This window comes from Leptonychotes weddellii, chromosome 3, assembly GCF_054177405.1.
Source record: "Leptonychotes weddellii isolate Sample4059 chromosome 3, ASM5417740v2, whole genome shotgun sequence".
Taxonomy (NCBI): Eukaryota; Metazoa; Chordata; class Mammalia; order Carnivora; family Phocidae; genus Leptonychotes; species Leptonychotes weddellii.
This window is the reverse complement of record NC_138371.1, coordinates 112,901,078-112,926,517: the sequence shown is the minus strand read 5'-3', so window position 1 is coordinate 112,926,517 and position 25,440 is coordinate 112,901,078. Positions and strand designations below refer to the sequence as shown.

Here is a 25,440-nt window from a genome sequence, read left to right as displayed (position 1 = left end):
TAGTATTATTTCAGTGAATGAATGTGTTCACCACACTGTACCCCATGTAAAGTCACATGTACAAAAGATGTTTCTAAGAGTGCTAGTTATTCACTGCACCAAGTTAGTGTTATTTCTTTAAAAAAAGATGTCTTTGAGCAACTCTATATAATACATTGAACTAGAAAAACATTGGCGTGAAGGCAACAAATCAAATAAATACACAAATAAACCATCCCTATTCACAAGGAGCTTCCTAAGAGGAAGCAAGAGACAAAACATAAAATACAAGAGTTAATTCCCAAATATTTGGAATTTAAAGTATTTGAATATATCTGTCTAGAATCATGTAAGATATCTGTTGTTTAATTTGGGGAGAAACAGGTATTGCTGGGCTGTAAAGAAGTTGATCCACATGAAAAAGAAACAGCATCAACAAGAGTACAATACTGGAAATAATGTCACTTTGAGTGACACTGAGTAAACGAATTTAGTTAAATAAAGTAGAAGGGCTACAGTGCTGAACTAAATAAGAATATTTATCAGACTGAATAATGAAGAAGGCAAAGAAACATTCACTGATTAATAAGTATGTAAGAGTCTTCCTAGTAAAATAGGAAGAAATATAAACACCCAAAGGATAAACACAGCTTTGCATTTTTTCTACCTTTAACTCTATAATGTCTACTATATTTCTTGGTATAAAATGAATACTAAGTAATAAGAGACTATTACTTCTCCCTTCACTAGAATTCCATTTGATTTCTGCATCAACCTCACATCACATTAATGAGAATTCCCTCTTTAACCTGGACAACTCAGTAATTATTTTGAATCTCCTCTTTAGCTTGGACAACTCAGTAATTATTTTAAGACAATTTAAAGGAAAATTCCACAAAGTAGAAGACATTAAAACATTTTAATTGAATTGAGACTGTATTTTGTTATTTCACATGAGAATGAAGTCATGAGACCTTCCCAAGTTGCTATCAACAGGCAAGGGGAAGAAGTTCCCACTAAATAAATTTTAAAGAGACAGTGAGAGTCAAAAACAAAGTTATTTTTTATTAGTCTCACACATCATGCTGTTCAACATATGATCTGCACACTTAACATACTACTCTACTGCTATTATATGACTTCAATAATGCCTAAAATCAGGAATAATTTTATATACATGCATATAAAAACATCTGGTATTTTTAATTAACACCTTTGCAACTTTGACCAAAAGGAAGTAAATTAATACAGCTCTAGGTAGCAAACAGGAGCACTTTATCCAGAGCTTAACTGAAATACACTAACTTATTGCATTACAACACTGACTGAAAATACATGTTTATTGGCTGAAGCACACTAACTTAATTGGGAGTTTTCCAATTTTGTTCCTTGGCAGACAAAGTACTGAAACAGCAGAATCACTACAATTAGTTTTAAGTCATCTATTATAAGAAAAAACTTATTCTAGCAGGTTCAATAATTACAGGTTTCAATAAACCATAAACAAAGAGGTTACTATTCGCCTCCCCTTACATGAAACAACTCCTCTCTATTGACCTCTGTTCTATGAGCATGCAGTATATGTATGTTTTGTTTTGTTTTTTGGAGGGGGGGGTTAGGGGACTGGGGGGGTTCCACTAAGGACTGAAAAGAAATTAAAAATAACAGTATATTGTTATTTTTGTGTGTTATATATTTCCTTGGATGCAATTTAAAATGGCCACACATACTGTTTTGATGAACTATAACTTTTATAGGCCTATATACAACATTCTCAAACAACATTCTAGGGAAAAAGAACAGCCAGAATCATTCTAAAAGTCTAAAAAATAAAATATGATTCATCAACTGGATGAATACCACCATTAACTTATAATTATGAAAACCAAGTAGTACATTAAGATTACTGTAATATTAATTGTAAGTAAAAATATAAAGATATGTAATTAAAATTACATGACATTAAAATTTTCTAAAACCAAAAGACTATACAATGGGAGCATTTTAGTGTGGCAAGATAAAGTGCAATTTTACTCTATTTTCTGTGCTTTCAAAGATATGGAGTCATTTCCTGTTTTTTTTAAAGCCACAAAAAAACTTTAATTCTGAATGCAAAGAAATACATTCTCTTTCCTGTTGGGTATCACTTTTTATATAGTAAATGTAAACTTTAAATTTTTCTATGCAATAAGTTTCTTAAAGATTTCATTGTTCTAAATTAGAGATCATAATTTCTGGAGTAGAACAGTTCCACACAGAAACAGTTGTTCAACACCACTGTAGCAGTGGTAAGGAGTAACTAAAATACATGCGTTTTACAAAACTTATCATCAAAGGAAAATTTTTCATTAAATTTAACTTACTTTGGGTTGCTTAATTAAGTCAAGCAAATCCTTCACTTGATGCCGGAGCAGATTTTGACATTTCCACATTTCATTCAATGCTCTGCAAAACACAAACACATAAATTTAAATAACAAAACAATAAAAATCCTTCCAGAATATTCCAAATATATTGGTTTTTTTTTTAAGGTCAAATTAAAAAAGATGACAGAGATGAGGTAAAATTCACAGAACTAAGCAACTGATGATGTATGGAGCAAAAGGGAAGAGGTATGAACATGTGAAGGGATATCTGTATCAAAAGAAAGTAAGTGGTTGTGTTTTGTTTTGTATAAAAATAGGGAAGAGCTATCATTACCTGCAATATGTGTGTAAACTAGGATATAGGAATTACCTCCAGAGATAATAAACTTGAGAAACAAAGGAATATTTGATGGAGTAAGGTCCTGCAGTGGGCAGGATGAAAAGGAATCAAAGCCACAAACAGAAAAGAGTTCTAGTGCTGAGAGAATGGGGTATACTTTTTCCTAAAACAGAAATATTTATATTGTAACTTTATATATTACATGTTTATGTATATTATTATAAAAATGTAGACTATGTACTTATAGGTAAGTATACAAAGTTAGTCATTATAATAAGATTAAAATGTATAAACCAAACCGATGTAAAAAAAAAAAAAAAGCTCTCACTTGTTTTATTTAATCCTCAAATTCTGTTTAGAGGTAGAATCTATGTGTTTAGATTTTTTTAAAGATCTATTTATTTATTTATTTATTTGAGAGAGAGAAAGAGAGAGCACACATGTGAGCGGGGGAAGGAGAGAGAAGCTCAAGGAGACTCCCCACCCAGTGCAGAGCCCAAGAGGGGGCTTGATCTCACAACCCTAAGATCATGACCTGAGCCAAAACCAAGAGTCAGAATCCCAACCAACTGAGTCACCTAGGCACCCCTATGTGTTTAGATTTTTAAGTACTCATTGAGGCCTACAGTCTGAAGTATAGCTGTTATAGTTAACTAAATAAAACATTTATTATTACCTATAATATATAACATATATTCTATATACTCCATATAAAATATATAAATATATTTATACTACATAAATTTGACATGTACATGTATTTATATCCTATATATATTTACTAGGTTATATAAATATATGTATTTACATATTACTATATGTAAGTGAATATTATTTTTATATGGCAAAATTTTTGATGTCCTCTTAATATTTGTTTTCAGACAGAAATTGAAATCTAAAATTATACACATACTCAAGAAAATATGCAGAAATCATGAGAAGTTAATGTTACTGAAATATTAAGTTACAGAATTCAGAACCACACATATTTTAATATTCGAAAAGGAAATTTTCCAAAACCAAATACTTTTCATTATTTTGTTTTCAGTTACCTACACTTCATTAACCTCCACTATCACACATATTAAGCACTGCCATAAAACAGTAATATAGTACAAAAGCATATAAAACCACCTTTTTTTTCGACAAGACAATTAATTGTTAAAAATTTTCATTTTCCTCAACACTCTGTTTTAAGAATACCTTTGGATACTCTTATGGAAATAGTTTAAATTTGGACACTTAAATTCCTTTACAGTAGTCATCTCAAAATGGTACTGGCAAAGCAACAGCATTTTATCTTAGAAGTTAAATTTAAAATAACTATACTGTTTTCAAGTTATTAAATTTCCATAAAAGTTTAATTGAAACACTTTAAGAATGTACACATTAAAAGAAAAATGACCAGTATACAGAGGACTATAAAAATCTAGTAACTAAGAGTTATGTAATTAAAATAATTTTCAAAGAAACAGAGTAGTCATCTGTGAAATTACTTCTGAACTCCAAAGTCAATGAATTGTCTCTTGCTTCTTAACACTTCATCATTACTTACAACTTCTGACAGGCCTGGATTTTGAAACTAGCCTTCACTTAAAATACTTAAAATAAAGCAGGAATTATTACACCTCTAATAGCTATTTGTTGATTTAAAGATGAAATCTCAAGCAATTCCAAAGCTCCATTATAAACTATGATGGCTATAGTGTAAATCAAAAAGCGACCATCACTAACTAAGATTTTGTACTGTAATATATTTTTAGGGAAACCATCCTCTCAAGTACTTTAGTAAAATTATCTTAAGCAGCAAAGACAATTTATCCTTGTGCTTGCCTTCCTAAATAATCCTTAAAAAAGAAAAAAAAGTAGAAATAATATTACTACAACAGGAAGACAAATATAATTTAATATGAGCCTGAATTCCAGCTCTGTCACTAAATAAACATGAAAAATTTGATTAGAGAATGGATATTCTTACAGTTATTACCTGTCTAGTCTTCTCACTAGGGCTCTGCACTAACTCAAAGAAAAAGGCAGCTACCATCAGGTGGCTGTCAGAAACCTGTACAAATGTTGAAGAGAACCTCTCCTCCAACATTCTGCTCCAGTTGGCAAAACTGCCCACCAGACACAGCAGTACAAAAACAGTCTAGATGAGAGCCTGCCTAATGAAAGACATCATATCCATGACACCTGAAACTACCACTAACTCTTGTCATTAACAGTTGTTCTAGGAAGCCTGGGGGAGGTGGCAACACACATCATGATCGGAGAGTACTCAAGCCTGCCTCTGCTCTCTTTTTCACTAATCAAGATATTTAGTGTGACACCTGGGTGGCTCAGTTGATTAAGTGTCCAACTCTTGGTTTGGGCTTGGGTCATGATCTCAGGGTTGCGGGATCAAGCCCCATGAGTGAGGCTCCCCACTCCATGGGGAGTGTGCTTGAAGATTCTCTCCCCCTGCCCCTCCCCCTTGCGCAGACACGTGTGCATGTGCACACTTTCTCTCAAATAAATGAATCTTAAAAAAAAAAAAAAAGATGGTTAACTTAGGGGTTTACCAAAATTGATACACATCACAAATTTTAAATATAGGAAGTATTCTGTCTTCCCCAAAAGAATATGGTCACAGAATAAAATATATGGTTCTTTCATAAGAAAGATCTTATCAAACAAGTTCTTACCATGAACCTGCCTGCCAAGCAGCTATTTTTAAGTGCCTTTCAAACTAATTAGAGATTATAAATTCAAATGAATTCTGGGCTAGAATAGTAATGTAATGAATAAAGTAGGACAGATGTTATAATACAGAGTGGTGAGGACTGTGATAAGATTAGAAACATTATTGAAAACATCAAGATTATTACTATTCAGGAAAATGAAAAAAAAGATGAGACAAAATTTAAGACCCAAAAGATTTACAAAAAATAAGATGTAAAGAAAATGAATGACCAACAAGCTATATATGTTATGGATGAATCTTAGGAATGTAAGAAAATGGGGGGAAAAGTTCACAGAAGACTATATCCACAATTCACTTTCATAATGTTCAAAAATAAGCAAAAATAAATATTATGAGGGATACATATACATATATATATGATGAAACTGTTTTATTTATTTTATTTTTTTGATAAAACTATTGTTCAAAGATTTATTTATTTATTTTAGAGAGAGAAACAAAGCAGAGGGGAGGGGCAGAGGGAGAGGTAAAGAAGCAGCCTCCGCGTGAGCATGGAGCCCAACACGGGGCTTGATCCCAGGACCCTGAGATCATGACCTGAACTGAAATCAAGAGTCGGTAGCTTATCTGACTGAGCCACCCAGGCGCCCCATGATAAAATTATTTTTTAAAAAGGAAATGAAAAATACATAATTAAGGTTAGTGGTTTCCTCTAGGTGGAAGACAGGAGGATGAAAGGGAGAAGAGTTCACAAGTTGGCTGTAGATTCACAGATATATTTACTTTATTACTATGCTTCGAAACTCATATGTGATTTCTTTGTGTGCATTAAATATTTCATAATAATAAATGTAAAGACTTTTGGAGAAATAAATCACAAATGTAAAGTTAAAAGTATTAAAGTAATAAAATGTTAAGTATTAGATTTACAGTTGGTTAGTTAATTCTAAAATGTTGGTTAAAATTAAAAAATCATTTAAAAAATATTATAAATACCTTAAGTGTTTTAACTTAAAACAGATAAAAATCTATTCACTTACCAACCATTTTTGTAGAAACTATTGGATCTATAGATTGGAATTTACTTTCAACTCTTCCAAGGCATTATTTTTCAGTGTATCTCTTGTGATTAGCATTTTTACTTTTTAATTCAATCAAACATACTTGTTATTTAAATGATAAATGATATCTGATATATGTAGTTTTTTTGTTTTTTTGTTTTTTTTAAGATTTTATTTATTTATTCATGAGAGACAGAGAGAGAGAGAGGCAGAGGGAGAAGCAGGCTCCCAAGGAGCAGAGAGCCCGACGCAGGACTCCATCCCAGGACCCTGGGATCATGACCTGAGCCGAAGGCAGACGCTTAACCATCTGAGCCACCCAGGCACCCCATATGTAGTTTTTTTTAAAGATTTATTTATTTGAGAGAGAGAAAGTGCACAAGCGAGCAGGAGTGCAAGGTGGGGGGTGGGGGGAGCAGTTGCAGGGCTGGATCTCATGACCCGGAGATCACTACCTGAGCCGAAATCAACAGTCGGACGCTTAACTGACTGAGCCACCCAGGCGCCCCTGATCTATCTATATATATATATAGTTTTATAACTGCTATTTAGTGTTTTCGATTTACAATTATGTTTCATTTCCATTTCTCATATTAAAGTTTTCATTAATTCTTTTTTGGTCCTATGGTTTTGGAAGCCAACATTCTAATTCTGTTCTTTCAGAGCAACTCAAATTTTTAATTCATACACTTAATTTACAGCCTAATTAATTAACAATGTCTGTCCTCACTCTTCTATGATAAAAGAACCACAGAACATTTTAGCTACATCTTACATGCTGTTATCTGATAGGATCCACCTTGTATTCAAAACTCTTCACAAAGGCACAGCACCAATCAATCAGAACAAGTGGCAGTAGAACAAGGGCCTGAAGGTCCTTCTGCTGTGCCCAGGCACAGGTGAAAGTGGGGTGGGGAGATGATCCCAGGGACTCTCAATGTTCCAGGAAGGGTGTGCTGGCTAAATATCAGCCAGGATGCTAACCTAGTTTTTAATCTACACCTCCTTCCCTTGTAAAGAAAACTTTGTTGTTGTTATTATTGTTGTTTTTATAGGCATTATTTAGACCTGCAAAAGTGTTTGAAAATTTTGTCACTTCTTACATCCTATTCCTTCCTTCTGAATTTCCTTTTTTACCAAGAGAAATTATTATTCTTTAGTAATTTTCTCAAGTAGGATATATGAGTGGTGAACTCTCATTTTTTGCTTAAGAGTGTCTTTCATTTTTACTCATGAATGACAGGTGAGCTGAGTCAGAAGCCTAGACTATGATTTGACACAGACTGTCTCAAATAGGGATGGAGTGGGGAGTGTGCTATATATCTTTCATTCATTCCAAGAAGCCATCAATTGCACCATGAATAAAAGGATGCACTCTAATTCTAGAGGTGTTAGCATATGACAATTGTATGCTTTAAAACCAATTAAATATGGTAGTAACATATTTTACTGTATGAAGTATAAAAAGAATGAACTTTGGAACCAGGTAGAGTTCAAATCCTGACTCTGTCTCTTACTACTTGTGTGATTTTGTGCAAGTTAACTGACCTCTGGAATTCAGTTCCTCATGTGAAAAACAGGAAAAAATATCACACGAGGGGTTGGCAACCTTTTCTATAAAAGGCCAGATAATAAATATTTTAAGCTTTATGGACATACAGTCTCTGTTGAAACTACTCAATTCTGCTGTTAAAGCACAAAAGCAGCCACTGATAATACATACTCCTCTGCCTGAAATACAGCAGATAATAAGAAATTTACATTCTCCCCTCTACAACTTTTTCTCCAATGTTTCTATGAAAGGTATAATTGGCACATATAATAATTTTCATGCAAGAAGTCAAAAGTCCCATTAAGCAGAGGTAGGAATGAAAATTATATGCAGCTCCTTAGACTTCCAATTTCTGAACATTTAATCCCCCACTTTTTTTTTTTTTAAGATTTTATTTATTCATTTGACAGAGAGACACAGCGAGAGAGGGAACACAAGCAGGGGGGAATGGGAGAGGGAGAAGCAGGCTTCCCTCTGAGCAGGGAGCCCGATGCGGAGCTCGATTCCAGGACCCTGGGCTCATGACCTGAGCCAAAGGCAGACACTTAACGACTAAGCCACCCAGATGCCCCTTAATCCCCCACTTGAACTACATTCGCTGGAATGCAAAGGACCTACATTTTCTAAAACCTAGAGCAAATCAATCTTTAGGTTTCAATTTCCTAACCGTCAGTATGATTCAATTAGTAATGTCTCTTCCATGTCCAAAATGCCAATTCTGTATAAGGGCGCTCAAAAGTATTTTCTGAATGAAAAATGGCCATTAAAATATATTTGTGCTTACCCGTATGCCAAACTATAACACTATGTTGAGGCTATGCAGCACAAAAATATGTACCCTACTGCCCTACAGCAAAATTCAAATGAGCATGAGGTCAAAATAAAGTGGTAGGATTTTCTCAGTATGGACCTTAACGCCTTAAGGGAAAAAAAAACAAACAAAAAGGTACATCAATACTTCTTGAAACAACAATATGAACGTCTGGGGAAAAAAATCAAATCCTGAAAGATTCCATGTCAATCAGCCCTATTTTTTAATTGCTTACAAAAATCCTTGTTAATCTCATGTTGATAGCAGTACCTTTGAAAAAACAGCCAAGTATTTTATTGTATCTGACCATTTAAACAATGTTTGTATTACATAAATTGCTAACATTTAAAAATACAGTTGTGGTTTTATTCCCCATAAAATCCAATACACTGAAAAAGATGAAAAGAACAAAATTTGACATTTGAAACATACTTCACAGCATTTAAATCCAGTGTGGCATACAAGTAATATAAGCACTTCATCCGTTCTGTAGTTTCCAAATTGTGGGGAACCATGTATTGGGCAAAGATGCGTTCAACAAGCAATCTACAAAAACACAGAGAAGGTACTGTAATGATTTTTTTTATGTATTAAATTTGTATATAAAATTCCAAAACACACAAAGAATACATATAAAAAGTTTCTGCTTTCTAAATGGAGAGGAGATTTCAACTGAATGATTCCTTCTATAAGAAGAGGGACTGAAAAAAGATTTAGCTGGATGTACTGGCAAGAGCCCTATACCCAGCTAACTACCTCTGCGTGACCTTGAGTGTATATGAGGGATTCAATTTCCTTATCTGAATAATAAGTGTTAAAAACCCAGGTCCTTCCAAATGACAAATTCTATGCATCTCTAAGTTAAAATTATAAAGACATTTTTAAGATTCTTCCAAGTTTCTGGAGTAAGCATCATGAAAAGACCTGGTTAAAAGTTAAAAAAAAAGGCACTAGCAAAAAATAATGCAAATCTCCATGCAATGATGCTGCACACTCAAAAAGTCTAAAAATGTCAATTTTATAAAAATAATAACTACAAAGTTTCTCAATGTTAACGTAAGATACCTAGTTCCTAGTTCCTAATAACTTTTAAAACTGTAAGGTGGCCTACTGGTTCTTAATTTTCTCATTCTCATCTATTATGGGTGAGACCATTTGGATCTAAAAATTTAAAATAAATCCAATCAAGTGAAATCCTGCAAGCAGGATTCACAGATCTATTTACTACTAAATGGTTAGGATCCATACAAGATCTAACCTTATACTGCAATAGAAAAATACAAAGATTATATTCAGATAATGTGTTTCAAATAAAATTATAAACTGTCTTTTTATCCTTCGGTAGAAACTTGTTTATTTAAAATGTCTATAATCCAAAAGGCTTATTTTCATTTATTTGAAAACATTTTATTTGAAAAATAACCTATGAAATAAAATTTAAATTATTACACATTTCTATTCTTAAGTACAGCTCTGTTTAAAAATAGTATACAAAAATGAACATAAAAGCTGTATCCCTCCCTAAAGTTTTATGTCATTACTGCTTCATTTATGGCTTGGTGGAAGAAAACTAGTCACTCACTACCTTTAACTTGCAGTAAAAACTGAGAGACTTTAAAGTTATAAAGAAAACAGCTTACCTAAAACAACAGATCAAAACAGCTTAATACACCAAAAGCACCATATATTTTAGATATGGTGTCCTTAACTTACCGATCATCAATACTATTTTGATAATATATGTGTAGCAATTTGTCTTTGATCCATGAAATCTGTTTTGCAGCATCTTTTCCAGCCGCTGATTGTAAAGCATACTTCTTATAAATTTGGGCAAGTCCCATCATGGCTTCTTTGCGCACTCTCCACTTAAAGTAAAAACAAAAACGCTTTCTTAAAATTTAAAAATGCTCACATTATATTTCAGGAAAGTCTGTTTTCTTGTTTTTAAGTTGCTTTACACAATATATCTTCATCAATCCTCAGTTACTGGATATCAATTTATAATGACTATGAAAAAAACACAACTATCATTTTAATACATCTACTATATAAGTTACAGAGATATCAACATGTATAAAGAATTCTAATGCTTTAATATCTTAAACCCATCGTTACCCCTAAAAAACAAAAGTTAATCACCATCACAAAAAGTCACTTAGAATTGGTAAGGGAAAGTATGCTACAAAATTTTAAAAGGCAAAGAATGAGCTAATTGTGACCTATCCCTTATACATTTTTTCCACTTACGGCGTATATTAAATATACTTCAATTAAAGGTACATGACACTGGTTTCATCAAATGCTGAGTAAACACACTCAGTTCATTTTGTATATTTAAGAATCAAGTGTAAGAGGAATGTATTCAACTATTTTTTAAAATACATATTTGCTATAATATATCTAATACTGCTTCATTAACTTGGGATGAGTTTATTTTTTAATTTTACACAAACAGCACTACAATCAGTAAGATGTTAGTAATGTTTAGAACTTCATGAAGCTACACAGATGTTTCTTTTTTTTCTTTGCAGTCTGTCATTCATTGTATATTCTTCTTAGTTTTTCTTTAAATTACTTACAGCAGATTAAGAACAGTCCTTATCTCATCCATCCACTGATACATATTGAAATAAAAGACTTCAAAAAGCCTTACTCATAAAATAACAATTCAATTTGTTTGTAGGAACTTTCTAATTCTCTATCTTATCTCTAATTCCCCAAACTGCTGCTTTAAGGAGAATTTAAAGATAGAGCATATTCTAATACTGCCAAGAACATAAATATATTCCATTATTTTTTGGTACCCAATTAATATTTGTATGAATGAACCAAGCAGCCCTATGATGAATACAACATGATTATCAAAAATTATGTGAATTTATGTGACCCCAACAATACATAGATACTTAGCTCAAATTCCAAGTCTAACAAAGAAAAAGACTACTTGAACACTTAGAAGGTTGTTATCCTACCACGAAGCAAATCTCCTTTTCCTTCTTTATGCCTTTTGGACCTTTCATTAAAACCCTATGAAATATTCAATAAAGACAAGTCTAAATTTATTAGTTAAAATAAGTTATTCCTAATACCTATACATTTGGAGGGAAAACTATGCAATTCCTGCCCATCTATTCTCTACCCACAACCAGCATTACCAAAGAGAGCATTAAATGATGAAGACAGCACAATCAACCTTATAAGCAACTATTAAAATGTCGTAAAGTATTTAATAGTCAAAACTATTCACAACTACCAACAGGCCTCCCACTTTCTTTGCTAATTAATCCCCAAATACATCAATAATTTTCATCCTTCACCAAAATTACTCAAGCCTAAATCCAGTAAAACCCACATCAGAAAGGAAAGGCACTGGGGATGAGGAGGGAATGAACATTCACTCACATACTTTACTGAGTCTCTAATATACTCCAGGGAATATGAATACAATAAGAAGACACGGTACACCTCCTTAAGAAGCCAATGATTACTGAGTGCAGCTAGTGGGTGTTCACTCAAGAGGAAAGGTTTAGGGTCACAGAAGATAGGGCTGGAAGCATGCTGTTCTGCTAGTTTTAGCTGTGCTAAGTTGAAAACATGTTATTTTCTACTCCACAGAAATTATAACACAACCAGCTAAAAGACTATCAACTGATACCCATATGAAAAGAAACAGAAGAGAGCCAACAACATAAGAAGCTGTGTCAGAGGCCGTTACAAGTCACTTATTAAAACTAGTGTCCAGGCTAAACATCTGACTACCATTTAGAGCCAACTCATTTTTTAGATGAGAATGATCTGAATTTAAAAATCTAACAAAATATAAAAAATAAAACCTCATAAATATTAAAATGCCCCCCTTTTTAAAAAGGGCTAATTACACTTAAATCTCAGTATTTTCAAGTGAAATACTATTAAACTCAAAGTATTCAAAGTAAAAGCCTACTACTGCTAATTATTATTCCTACTTACCCGTTTGTCTAAAGTTCTCTCTCTCACAAAATTAAGTAAGTGATCGTTGACCAGAAGAATATCCTTTTTAGCAGCTGTAACTATAGACACAATAACATCATGTCTAATAGCTTCTTCAGGGTCATGTGACCTCACTTTAAGATACTCTGAAAGACAGAATTTTATTTGATTAAAATGGAACTTTAACAATTAAAATGTTTTAAAAGATTGCATAAGTCCTTTGTAAGTAAATCACAACAAAATAAAACCTAAGTAGAAGGTTCAATGTTTCAAGAAAATTAAAAGCAGAGGAGGAAGGGGAGCAGAAATGAATGTCAGTCCATTAGTTAAAATACAGTTTACTTACATGCAACTGAGTACTAAAACTCCTACCCATGTGGGGGGGCAGGATAGTTGTATTAAGGAGTTCTGAACCTCATTAACTAAACCATACAAATGAACTAAGAAGTATATGACTTTAAATATTTCATTTCTGTTTTTTGTTTAAATAGTTAAAATATCCAAGTCAAGTCTACTGGGAAAAGGCTAGAATATTCAAGCTTCTATCCCTTAACTAGGGAAACCCTGAGTAAGGTTTCGGAAAGAATAAAATTAAAATACCAGCCACCAAGAAATAAGATTACAGGAAAGACCATAAAGAAAGTCCATGTAACTGGACTAAGAAAGGCAAAGGGAACATAGAAGAAATTAAATATTTAACAATTAGGAGTGGCTGGAGGAAGACCTTACATTTAGTCAAAAACATGGCAGTTCTGACCTGACACTAAGAAAACTGAAAGAAAAAATTAACACTCTTCAGTAATAATATATTAGAGGCTTAAGGAAGAGATACCACAACTGAACCTGAACATAACAAAATATTATTCTGCTTTTTATTTTAAGACTACCGGTAAGCTAAAATTTCATTGTTTGGATTTGGAGCAATATGTCTAGCCATGCCTATATACAGCAAATAGTGCTTATGATTGTAAACGGATTTACTTCCCTATAAATTGACAGTTTAACAAATAATTACAATGCGAACACCCATAAAACCACTGCCCAGGTCTTAAGCATTTTCACCATGAGCATTCCGTAACAGGAACTATTTCCAAAAATGAGAAAGACTGTATGTTGCCAAAAAAAAACTTCTGAAATGTTATTTTACCTAACTCAGTAAAGAAAGTTACTTTAAGTACTGATTTCAAATGGAGCCTGTTAAATACATCTCAAGTTCATTTCCCCACCAAGATAAAGACAGGAGTTTTATCTTTCACTTTACTTGTTTCGAGTGCAATAGATATTATACTTAGGTGCCACCAAGACAAAACCAATGACAACACAATCAATTTTAAGATGCATCCCAATTTCCCTAAAACAAATCATTCATATTAAACAGATATATACAAGAGCTATTAACTTATAGATCCTAACTGTGCAGAGGAAGAGAAAACAAAAGAGAAAGAAGAAATTCTTGATAGTTAGCATGACAAAGCAGCTAATAATACTCTTCACAATATGGGCAGGTCCCTCAAAATGTGGCTGAAGGCACAAGGATGAATCTCACAAACACAATGTCAAGAAAGGTAAGACAAACATGTGTGTCTAACATATATTAATCTCAGCTCACTCCTGAAACACTAAGAAAATGTCTTTTAAAAAGGGACAAGTACAAGAGAAAAGATCATAGCAAAATTGATTTTTCAACAAAACTGAGAGATATATGACTTGTAAACAAAAGAAAAAGATGAAATCCAAAAAGGGAAGAAAATAATAAATAAGTTCATTTCCAGGGTAGAAGAACCATGAAAACATTTAGAAATTCAAGGCACCAAGCAACGAGAGAGGCAGAGATGAAGAATGCAGCTGGAAATATGAGGAATGGTTGAAAATATGCATATAAACTAGTTAGACCCCTCAGTTTTTCAGAGCTATCTTTTAGCCAACTACAAAAAATGTGCAGTTTATAGCAATACAGGCTTACCTCAAGAAGCAAGGAAAAACTCAAATAAACAACTTAACCTTACAGCTAAGAGTTAGAAAAAGAAAAACAAACAAAGCCCAAACCCAGGAAAAGGAAGGAAAAATAAAGATTAGAGTAGAAATAAATGATATAGAAACTTAAAAAACAATAGAACAGAACAATGAAACCAAGAGTTGATTCTTTGAAATGATCAACAAAATTGATAATCTCTAGCCATCCAAAAAAAAAAAAAAGAGAGAGAGAACCCAAATAAATAAAATCATTAATGAAAGACGAGAAATAACAACCAACACCACAGCAATACAATTATAACAGAATATTATGGAAACCCATATGCCAACAAACTGGACAACTTAGAAGAAATGGATAAATTCCTGGAAACATATAACCTACTAAAACTGAAGCATGGAGAAATAGGAAATTTGGACAGACCGATTACCAGCAATGAAATTGAATCTGTAATCAAAAAAAAACTCCCAAAAAAAACAAAAGCCCAGGACCAGACAGCTTCATAGGCAAATTCTACCAAAGATTTAAAGAAGAGTTAATACCTATTCTTCTCAAACTATCCCAAAAAAATAGAAGAGGAAGGAAAACTTCCAAATTCATTCTATGAGGCCAGTATCACCCTGATACCAAAACCAGATAAAGACACCACACAAAAAAAGAATACTACAGGTCAGTATCTCTCAAGAGCATAGATGCAAAAATCCTCAACAAAATATTAGCAAACCGAATCCAACAATATATTTAAAAAATCATACATCATGATGAAGTAGGATTTATTCCTGGGATGCGAGGATGTAAGGGCAGTTCAATATTCACAAAACAATTAACATGATACATCACATCAATAAAAGAAAGGATAAAAATCAGATGATCAAGGGCGCGTGAGTGGCTCAGTCAGTTAAGCGTCTGCCTTCAGCTCAGGTCATAATCTCAGGGTCCTGGGATCAACCCTGCATTGGGCTCCCTGCTCAGCAGGGAGTCTGCTTCTCCCTCTCCCTCTGATGCTCCCCCCTGTTCATACTCTCTCTCTCTCACAAATAAATAAAATCTTTTTTAAAAATCATACGATCATTTCAACAGAAGCAGGAAAAGCATTTGACAAAGTACAAGATCCATTCATGATAAAAATCCTCTGCAAAGTAGGTCTAGAGGGAACATACCTCAACATGATAAAGGCCTTATATAAAAAACCCAGAGCCAACATCATACTCAGTGGTGAAAATCAGTGCTTTTCCCCTAAGGTCAGGAACAAGACAAGGATGTCCTTTTCCACCGCTTTTATTCAAAATAGTACTGAGAAGTCCTAGCCACAGCAATCAGACAACATAAATAAAAGGCATCCAAATGGATAAAGAAGAAGTAAAACTTTCACTATCTGCAGATGACATACTATACATAGAAAACCCTAAAGATTCCACCAAAAAACCACCAGAACTGATAAATGAACTCAGTAAAGTCACAGGATACAAAATCACTGTACAGAAATCTGTTGCATTCTTACACGCTAATAATGAAGCAGCAGAAAGTGAAATTAAGAAAACAATCCCATTTAAAATTGCACCAGAAACAATAAAATATCTAGGAATAAGCTTAACCAAAGAAGTAAAAACCTGTACTCTAGAAACTATAAAAACACTGATGAAATCAATTCAAGATGACACAAAGAAATAGATATCCCATGCTCATGGGTTGGAAGAACAAATACTGTTAAAATGTCTATACCATCTAAAGCCATCTACAGATTTAGTACAATTCCTATCAAAATGCCAGCATTTTTCACAAAACTATAACAAACAATCCTAAAATTTGCATGGAATTACAAAAGACCTCAACCAGCCAAAGGAATCTTGAAAAAGAAAAACAAAACCGGAGGTATCACAATTCCAGACTTCAAGTTATATTACAAAATGGTAGAATTAAAACAGTATGGTACTGGCATAAAAATAAACACAAAGATCAATGGAACAGAATAGAAAACCCAGAAATAAACCCACACTTACATGATCAATTAATCTTCGACAAAGGAGAAATGAATATCCAATGGAAAAAAGACAGTCTCTCCAACAAATGGAGTTGAGAAAACTGGACAGCTACATTGCAAAAGAATGAAACTAGACCACTTTCTTTCACCATATACAAAAATAAACTCAAAATGGATTAAAGACCTAAATGTGAGACCTGAAACAATAAAAATCCTTGAAGAGAGCACAGGTAGTAATTTCTCTGACACTGGCCATAACAACATTTTTCTAGATATGTCTCCCGAGGTCAGGGAAACAAAAGCAAAAATAAACTATTGGGACTACATCAAAATTAAAAGCTTCTGCATAGCAAAGAAAACAACCAACAAAACTAAAAGACAATCTAGAGAAGAGGAGAAGATAGTGGTAAATGACATATCTGATAAAGGGTTAGTACCCAAAAAATATAAAGAACTCATACAACTCAACATAAAAAAACCCCAAATAATCCAGTATTTAAATAATGGACAGGAGACATGAACAGACATTTTTCCAAAGACAAACAGATGGCCAAAAGACACATGAAAAGATGCTTAAATCACTCATCATTAGGGAAATGCAAGTCAAAACTACAATGAGGCATCATCTCACACCTGTCAGAATGGCTAAAATCAACAACACAAGAAACAACAGGTGTTGGTGAGGATGTGGAGAAAGGGAAACCCTCTTGCACTGTTAGTGGGAATGCAAACTGGTGCAGCCACTCCGGAAAATAGTATGGAATTTCCTCAAAAAGTTAAAAATAAAACTACTCTTCAATCCAATAATTGCACTACTGGGTACTCACCCAAAGAATACAAAAACACTAATTCAAAGGGATACATGCACCCCTATTTACTGCAACATTATTTACATACAATAGCCAAGCTGAGGAAAAAGCCCAAGTGTCCATCCATAGATGGATGAAGAAGTGGTGATATCTCTCTCTCTCTCTCTCTCTCTCTCTCTCTCACACACACACTCCACTGTATTCCAGAATACATACAGTGGAATATTATTCAGCCATAAAAAGGAATGAAATCTTGCCATTTGCAACAACATGGATAAAACTAGAGAATATAATGCTAAGTGAAATCAGTCAGAGAAAGACAAATACCATATGATCTCACTCATATGTGGAATTTAAGAAAACAGACGAGCAAAGGAAAAAAATAAGAGAGAGAGAGAGAGACAAACCAAGAAACAGACTCAACTATAGAGAACAAACTGATGGTTACCTGAGGGAAGGTGGGTGGGGGGACAGGTGAAATAAGTGACGGAAATTACAGAAAAAAAAATTAAAATGTGCCCAGAGGCTGAAAAGTAGAAAAGTAGTTATATGTCATATAACAACATAAATGTTTCATAAAAAAATAAACTACATACTATCTTTTGGTAAACATTCCAAACAATGGTAAGGACTTAAAAGGTTATTGGTGAAATTATTCACATCTAAAATGTATTTTAGATAGCTATAAAAAAAAATCAAAACATCTATTATTTAGCTAACAACAAACTTTGCATTAAAGTTCTGACTTTGGGAAAATTACTTAAGTTTTTAATACTTTAAAAAAGATCCAGACTTTATACTGACTACTACAAATCAACAAGAAAAACAAGCCAATTGTTAAAAGATGGATTTAAAATTTAAACAGACACCTCATAAAAGAAAGTATCAATACACACATAAAAAGATACTCAATCTCATTAGTCATCAGGAGAATGCAAATTAAAACCATAACAAAACAGCAAGACCTATGACAATGATGATAATCAAAAAGACTTATGATTCAAAATGACAAGAACACTGAAGAACTGGAACTTTCAAACATTTCTAGTGCAAGTGGAAAATAGTACAGCTAATATGAAGAACTTAGTCATTTCTTATAAAATTAAACATGTATTTACCCTATGACTAGCAATTTCACTCTTAAGTAGTTACAAAGAGAAATAAAAGCATAAATCCATCGAAACACTTGTAACAATACTCAGAGTAATCTTAATAGCCCCAAATCAAAAACAACCCAGAAACTCATCAAGCAAAAAAGTGGATAAACAAATTATCATCAATACCATTCAATAATAAAAAAGAATAAAGTAATAATACAGGAGTCCCAAAGACACCAGCAATTAGACTTTTAAACTCCTGATAGAATATTCTTCAGTGGAGAATCTGACTAGTTCAAGAGAAGAATTTAAACTAAAGGTGTGCTAACAAACAACCCACCCTGATCACCCTAAATCGAAGTTCAGAGTCAGCAATCCCATCCAAATATTCATGGCTTTCTAAACAGCTCTTTTTTAGTCCTCCACTCTTAATTATAAGCATAGAGCTACCGACTGACAAGCATTTGAGGAAAGCCCCTATCATGGAAAATACAGACAAAAGCATGTGGGAAAAATAAGTTAACTAAAACAACATTTTGTAGGAAAAAAAAGTTCTCTAAAATACTATCATTAATTTTTTCAGAGAACAGTGCATCAATAACACAAGAATAGAATGTTACAGTAAAAGGAACATCCAGGGGAAAAGAGGAGGAGGAAGAAGAAGGAGAAACAGACACAGACACACACACACACAAAAGAGAATGAAAGGAAAGTAAGAGAGGAAGGAGACGAAAGAGGGAGGAAAAGAGATCCTCTGAAGATCAATGCTATAAAGTAGAAGCTCAAAGACCAAGCAGTCCAAATTCAGATGTGAGTGGGCAGGTAGGGGGTTCCACGCAGGATATCACCCCCAAATATAATGAAAGTGAGAAATACCTGCTGTTTAAACCTAACTGGTAGAAATTCAACAAAACCTGAAAGCATTACTATGACAAACTATTGTTAAAAATATTATGAAAGAATATACTTTATCATTTTATCAAAAGAAACTCAGAAGGAAGTAGGAAGATTTAAGAAGCAACTGTAAACAAAGACCATAAAAAAAAATCATTTAAAAATGTACTACAAGTTGGTAAAGTTTTAAAAAGAGTGAATAACTAATAACAAACAATAATGTAAACAATGGGAAGAGAACATGCAGAATTAAAGCTTTCAAGGTTCCTTGATTGCTCAAAAAGAAGCTAGAATTCTGATTAACTTTCAACTTCATTAATCAATTATGCAGTAAAAGCACAAAAGCGAATGTTAACTTCCAAGCCCACAGGGGAAAAAAGGAAAAATGAAAACAAAGAAAATTAATCAATTAAGCAGAAAAGTGGAAAACAGAAAAAAAAAAGAAAAGCAAGAAGCATGGAAGTAAAAAACATAAGATAGTACGAAAGTTCAACTCCATCAAATTCAAATGATGCCATTTCAATAAAATTTTTAAAGCACATAACAATACTATATATCACTTATGGACAAATATACATGTGACATAGGTAGAAAAACAAACAGGATGCAGACCAAATTTAGTGGAGTGGCTACCGTCTTGTGGAAATAGGAAGAATAGTTTGAGAGGCATTTCAACTACATCTACAATTTATTTTCTTTTTTTTAAATCTCTTAAGCAAATAAAATGCTAACATTTCTGAAGAAGACATAGTGGCTACTATAGTCATCTGTATTTTCTGAGCAATTTCCTAATTTAAAAAAAAATTAACGGCACTTGGGTGGCTCAGTCGGTTAAACCTCTGCCTTCAGCTCAGGTCATGATCCTGGGGTCCTGGGATTAAGCCCCGCCCATGGGGTTCCCTGCTCAGTGGGGAGCCTGCTTCTCCCTCCCCTTCTACCCCTCCCCCTCACTCGTGCTCTCTCGCTTGTGCTCTTTCTCAAATTAATAAATAAAATCTTTTTTTTAAGATTTTATTTATTTGTCAGAGAAAGAGCGTAAGCACAAGCAGTGGCAGGCAGAGGGAGAAGCAGGCTCCCCGCTGAGCAAGGAGCCCGATGTGGGACTCCATTCCAGGACCCTGGGTGGGATCATGACCTAAGCCAAAGGCAGACATTTAACTGACTGAGCCACCCAGGCATCCCTAAATAAATAAAATCTTTAAAAAAAAAGAAGAAAATAAAATAAATTAATAGAGGAGCAATATTCAAATACATGATATCCTTATTAGTACAAAAATGCAAATTTCTGAAATGCCTTGTAATTATACAGATTTCAGAAAAGTTACCTCCATTTAGCATAGTTAGTTTACAAATTAATGATGCTTACCTAAGTTCTCAAAACATTAAAAAAGAAAAGAACATCAAAGTCAAGTTCAAATCCAAATACCTGAAATATCTTTAGAATTGTTCTTAAACTAAAAAACTCATATTGTTTCTGGTAAACTGACTTTTAATAGGTGTTTCTAGACTAATAGGTATAAGGAGTAAAACTTCTAGCTTCAGAGTGTAACTTCCGGGATGATGAATTGAAAGAAGATGACTTTACCCATCACAGTAACCAAAAAATGGGATTTTTTCTCCCCATATACATAAAACTGATTTTTTTCATCAAAGAACACCTAGGCATATTTGCTATTATGGGTATGTAATACCTGTTAAGTCCTTTGCTAAATCAGGATGGTTCATGAGACAATGACTAGCAAACTTCACACATTCCAGGCGGATTGGTACATGGATGTCATTAAACCTGATAAAATATAAAGGCACAGAATGATCTTTAAAATAAGAGAAACAATTATGTGTTTAATCTATACTCAATTTATACTTATTTCTCTAATTAAAAGAAAAAAACAAGTTATGTAGAATAATTCAAAGCAAAGCTAGACTATTTCAACAAAGTTTTGAAGAGCTATATATTTATGAATGCTTTAGAATGTCTATATTAAACCAGGACAACCTCTGTGAGAACTATGTACTTTTAAGGAGCATGTATAAACAATACACATTTGCCTGAAGCACAAAAATTAGAATGACAAGATCTTTCCTATAAATATGATTCTTTTAAATATGTATGTTTTTATAAGCCTATGTGTGTGCATAGGTCATAGGTACATTATATAAATCCCAAACTGTGTCTGAAAAGAAATACTTTCTTCAAAGTATTCTTTCTTAAATGTAGGGCATTCACAAAAGTGTGGCAGATCTTGCACTAAACCCCGTATTATTTTACATGACTCGAAAACTGAGCCCAAATTAACTCCTATCCAGGTAACCATCACATTTCCACTAATACCAAAGCCAATTTTTACGTGAAGAAGTAAATATCTTAGTATATATCTCTAAAATATTAAAACTCTTTGAAAGATATGTTATTTAATTATCTTTTAATTTCGTATTTCTCCTCCATCTTTTTTCTCCTTATAATTTATTTGGTGAAGCAACTGTTCTGTGTTTGTGTATGTAGTGTTTTTCCACAGTTTAGATTTTGCTAATCTGTATTATCCTGGTTTCAATTAATAGGCTCCCCTTCTCTCCTAAATCTTACAAATTGTTAGATCTAGATACTTAATCATATCCAGATTCACTGTTTTAGCAAGATTATTTCATAGATGGAATCCTGTTCCTCCATCATAGAGCCCATGATGCCTAGTTATCTCTAAACTATTGATGTTGAAAGCCTATATACATTAGTTCATCCTGTACTACAAGAGTGATTTTTTTTTTTTTTAAGATTTTTTATTTATTTGCGAGAGAGAATGAGAGACAGAGAGCATGAGAGGGGGGAGGGTCAGAGGGAGAAGCAGACTCCCCGCTGAGCAGGAAGCCCGATGTGGGACTCGATTCCGGGACTCCAGGATCATGACCTGAGCCGAAGGCAGTCGCTTAACCAACTGAGCCACCCAGGCGCCCCTACAAGAGTGATTTTTAAAAAAATCTTGTTAAGTAACAACAAAAACACCAAAGTAAAGTGAGAATTTTCCATTCAATATTTTCATATATCTTATTCTGTAATATCAAAAGGTTTCCAAATCTTCTATCACCCAATGCCATAACAAATTTAGTATTATAAAGGAGAAAAAAATCTTCAAAATGAGCGCCAAATTATTCATAAAAGCTTATTATAAGAAAAAAATGCCCTATGAAGTATACTCAAAAAGAAGTTATGACATTTAGCCTATGGTCTCATATAAAGTTTCCAGAGTGTTTTGAATCTAAGTACTCCATCCCTATGTACTTTACCATTTTTCAACTAAACATGTACCATTTAACCGTTATAAATAAATATAATAAGACCTCTTTAAAAAATACTCTAGCTCCTTAAAAGTGATAATAATCTGTGAGTTTCAGTTTTAGGTCATTAATTTTAAAAGGAAAGGAAAAATTACAATGTAATGGAAATGTGACAAATTTTAACCTATAAAATAAAGTCTGGGTAATCCAAGTCCTGATTTAAAGATATAGTAAATGTCTATAAGTAAAAACTGTATTTTTGTTTTACCACATTAAGTGGACTTTAAATTGAGTGGTACACTTTAATTAAACATGTAAGCTATTCTGCTCTACTGCCCAAGAACTTTCCATTGTATTTAAAGGAAAAAAGTCTAGAAATCAAACTCAAAATGACAACGGGCTAAAATTTATCCATTTAACGCACCTTGTCAAATATTATTGAGCTACATAAGAGATAAGAAATCAGATTAAGAATTTAGCACTTAGCAAGCATTTATAAAATTTTATACTTCATTTAACAAATTAGAAAAATAAGGCCAAAAGAGAATAAATTTATTATAATAATTGACAGTTCTAGTATTAAGATAGAAAGAAAACTGGTTATAACATGCAAATATTTCAATATGAAAAAAAAGAGTAAGTTTTTAAATCCTATTTGTGACTTAATTGCATTACTTGTTATGAGAAAAATTTAAGCAGAGGAAAAAAATTCTCCTTTATCTTCTGGGTCAAAGTAGGTTTCAGCCAGGGCACTTTAAGTGGTTTTAATATATTCAAGGTCAGGGATACCTTTAGAAACATAATGAAATGAACCCTTCTCATAGAAAAAAAGAAATATACAAACACACTCAAAATTTTGCAACCAATTTCAGGTTTGTGGACATTAAAAGCATATATGGAACCCAGGTTATCACTTCCTTTAAAAGAGAAATGTACAGGGCTCCTGGGTGGCTCAGTTGGTTAAGCAACTGCCTTCGGCTCAGCTCATGATCCTGGAGTCCCGGGATTGAGTCCCGCATCGGGCTCCCTGCTCAGCAGGGGGTCTGCTTCTCCCTCTGACCCTCCCCCCTCTCATGTGCTCTCTCTCTCTCAAATAAATAAATAAAATCTTTAAAAATAAATAAATAAATAAAAATGTACAAAGGAGGTTAGGAGGAAGACATACATATCATTTATTTATTCATTCTGTAGATACCCTTGTCCTTACAATATCTCACAATGATTTATTTTCAGTTGGAATGAATCACTGCTATGTAATAACACATTTTAATTTCATGATTATAATACTTTTTTTTTCTTTTTTTTTTTATGATTATAATACTTTTTGAGATAGCTTTTTAAGCATATCATCTTTCAAAAATTACTAAGAGCAAAATAAGATGAAAAGAGAAAGGGAAATTGTAAATATGGCCAATCAGTACTAACACTCAAAAATTTCAAAATATAAAACCTTCATTTTTATAATTTCAGGAAAATATTAAATATGGATGACATTTTTAAATAATATAAATAGACAGAAACATATACTACTTTTAAAAAGGACACCAAAGGGCGCCTGGGTGGCTCAGATGGTTAAGCGTCTGCCTTCGGCTCAGGTCATGATCCCAGGGTCCTGGGATCGAGTCCCACATCGGGCTCCCCGCTCAGCAGGGAGCCTGCTTCTCCCTCTGACCCTCTCCCCTCTCATGCTGTTTCTCTCTCGCTCGCTCTCTAAAAAATAAATAAAATCTTTAAAAAAAAAAAAGGACACCAAAATCATATACCTGCCCAAGTAACACTGCCAAAGTGGTTTGTTTTGAGAAGCTAATTCTGAATCCTTCGCACCGAACATTTTTGCCAGTAGTTTAACAACTTGTAGGCGTTCCTCATTATCGTTGCTCTAAAACAAAACACAAACAGCTTTAAAACCATCAGGTAGATATTGTCATTATAATTTTCCCATGATTTTCCTCATTACCCAATTCCACAGAAAAACTTTCATGAACTCCAGATGGAAAAAAAAAGCTCAACATACTTTGCAAAAAATAAATAAATTGTTAAAGCATACTTCCTACATGAAAATACATCCCAAAGTTCGATTAAATGTTAGAGGCCCCTCTTAAATTTGAGGCTTATTTCTATTCACAGTCAAATTCAAAAACTAACTACACATGAAAGCTATGCAAACCTCTGAAAAACTGTGGTTTTTAAAAACAGACACGAAGAGGCCAGGCCTACAGTAAACAGAAAATTCTATATCATTGTACTGGTTAAGCTCTTTGTAGAAGTAAATATGTGAAGTCTCCCAAAAGGAGAATCAGTTCACCTACACATACCAGATTCATAATGGAGTTCAACAATACGATGAAGCCTTGCACATGCAAAACCTAATTTCTGCTTTATTTACTCTATTATGGGTAGCATGGAGACAAGAACTCAATTTTAATTTTTATTGTTATGCTAATCACCATACATTACATCATTAGTTTTTGATGTAGTGTTCCATGATTCATTGTTTGTGTATAACACCCAGTGCTGTGTGCAGAAAATGCCCCCCTTAATACCCATCACCAGGCTAACCCATCCTCCCACCCCCCACCCCTCTAGAACCCTCAGTTTGTTTCTCAGAGTCCATCGTCTCTCATGGTTTGTCTCCCCCTCCGATTTCCCCCCCTTC

At 33.4% G+C, this 25,440-nt stretch overlaps 1 protein-coding gene across 10 annotated transcripts in view; it reads right to left on the bottom strand.

Annotated features, from left to right (window-relative positions):
- The window catches only part of PDS5B (PDS5 cohesin associated factor B), a 186,688-nt gene that overhangs the window by 69,930 nt on the left and 91,318 nt on the right, over positions 1–25,440 (bottom strand). For all 10 annotated transcript variants that reach the window (XM_081814806.1, XM_081814810.1, XM_081814813.1 and 7 more), the window contains 6 exons: positions 24,548–24,663; positions 21,206–21,300; positions 12,762–12,907; positions 10,506–10,657; positions 9,225–9,338; positions 2,343–2,424 (listed from right to left, as the gene is read on the bottom strand). In XM_081814806.1, the coding sequence (XP_081670932.1) occupies positions 2,343–2,424; positions 9,225–9,338; positions 10,506–10,657; positions 12,762–12,907; positions 21,206–21,300; positions 24,548–24,663 (705 nt within the window). The remainder of the gene's footprint in view (positions 1–2,342; positions 2,425–9,224; positions 9,339–10,505; positions 10,658–12,761; positions 12,908–21,205; positions 21,301–24,547; positions 24,664–25,440) is intronic.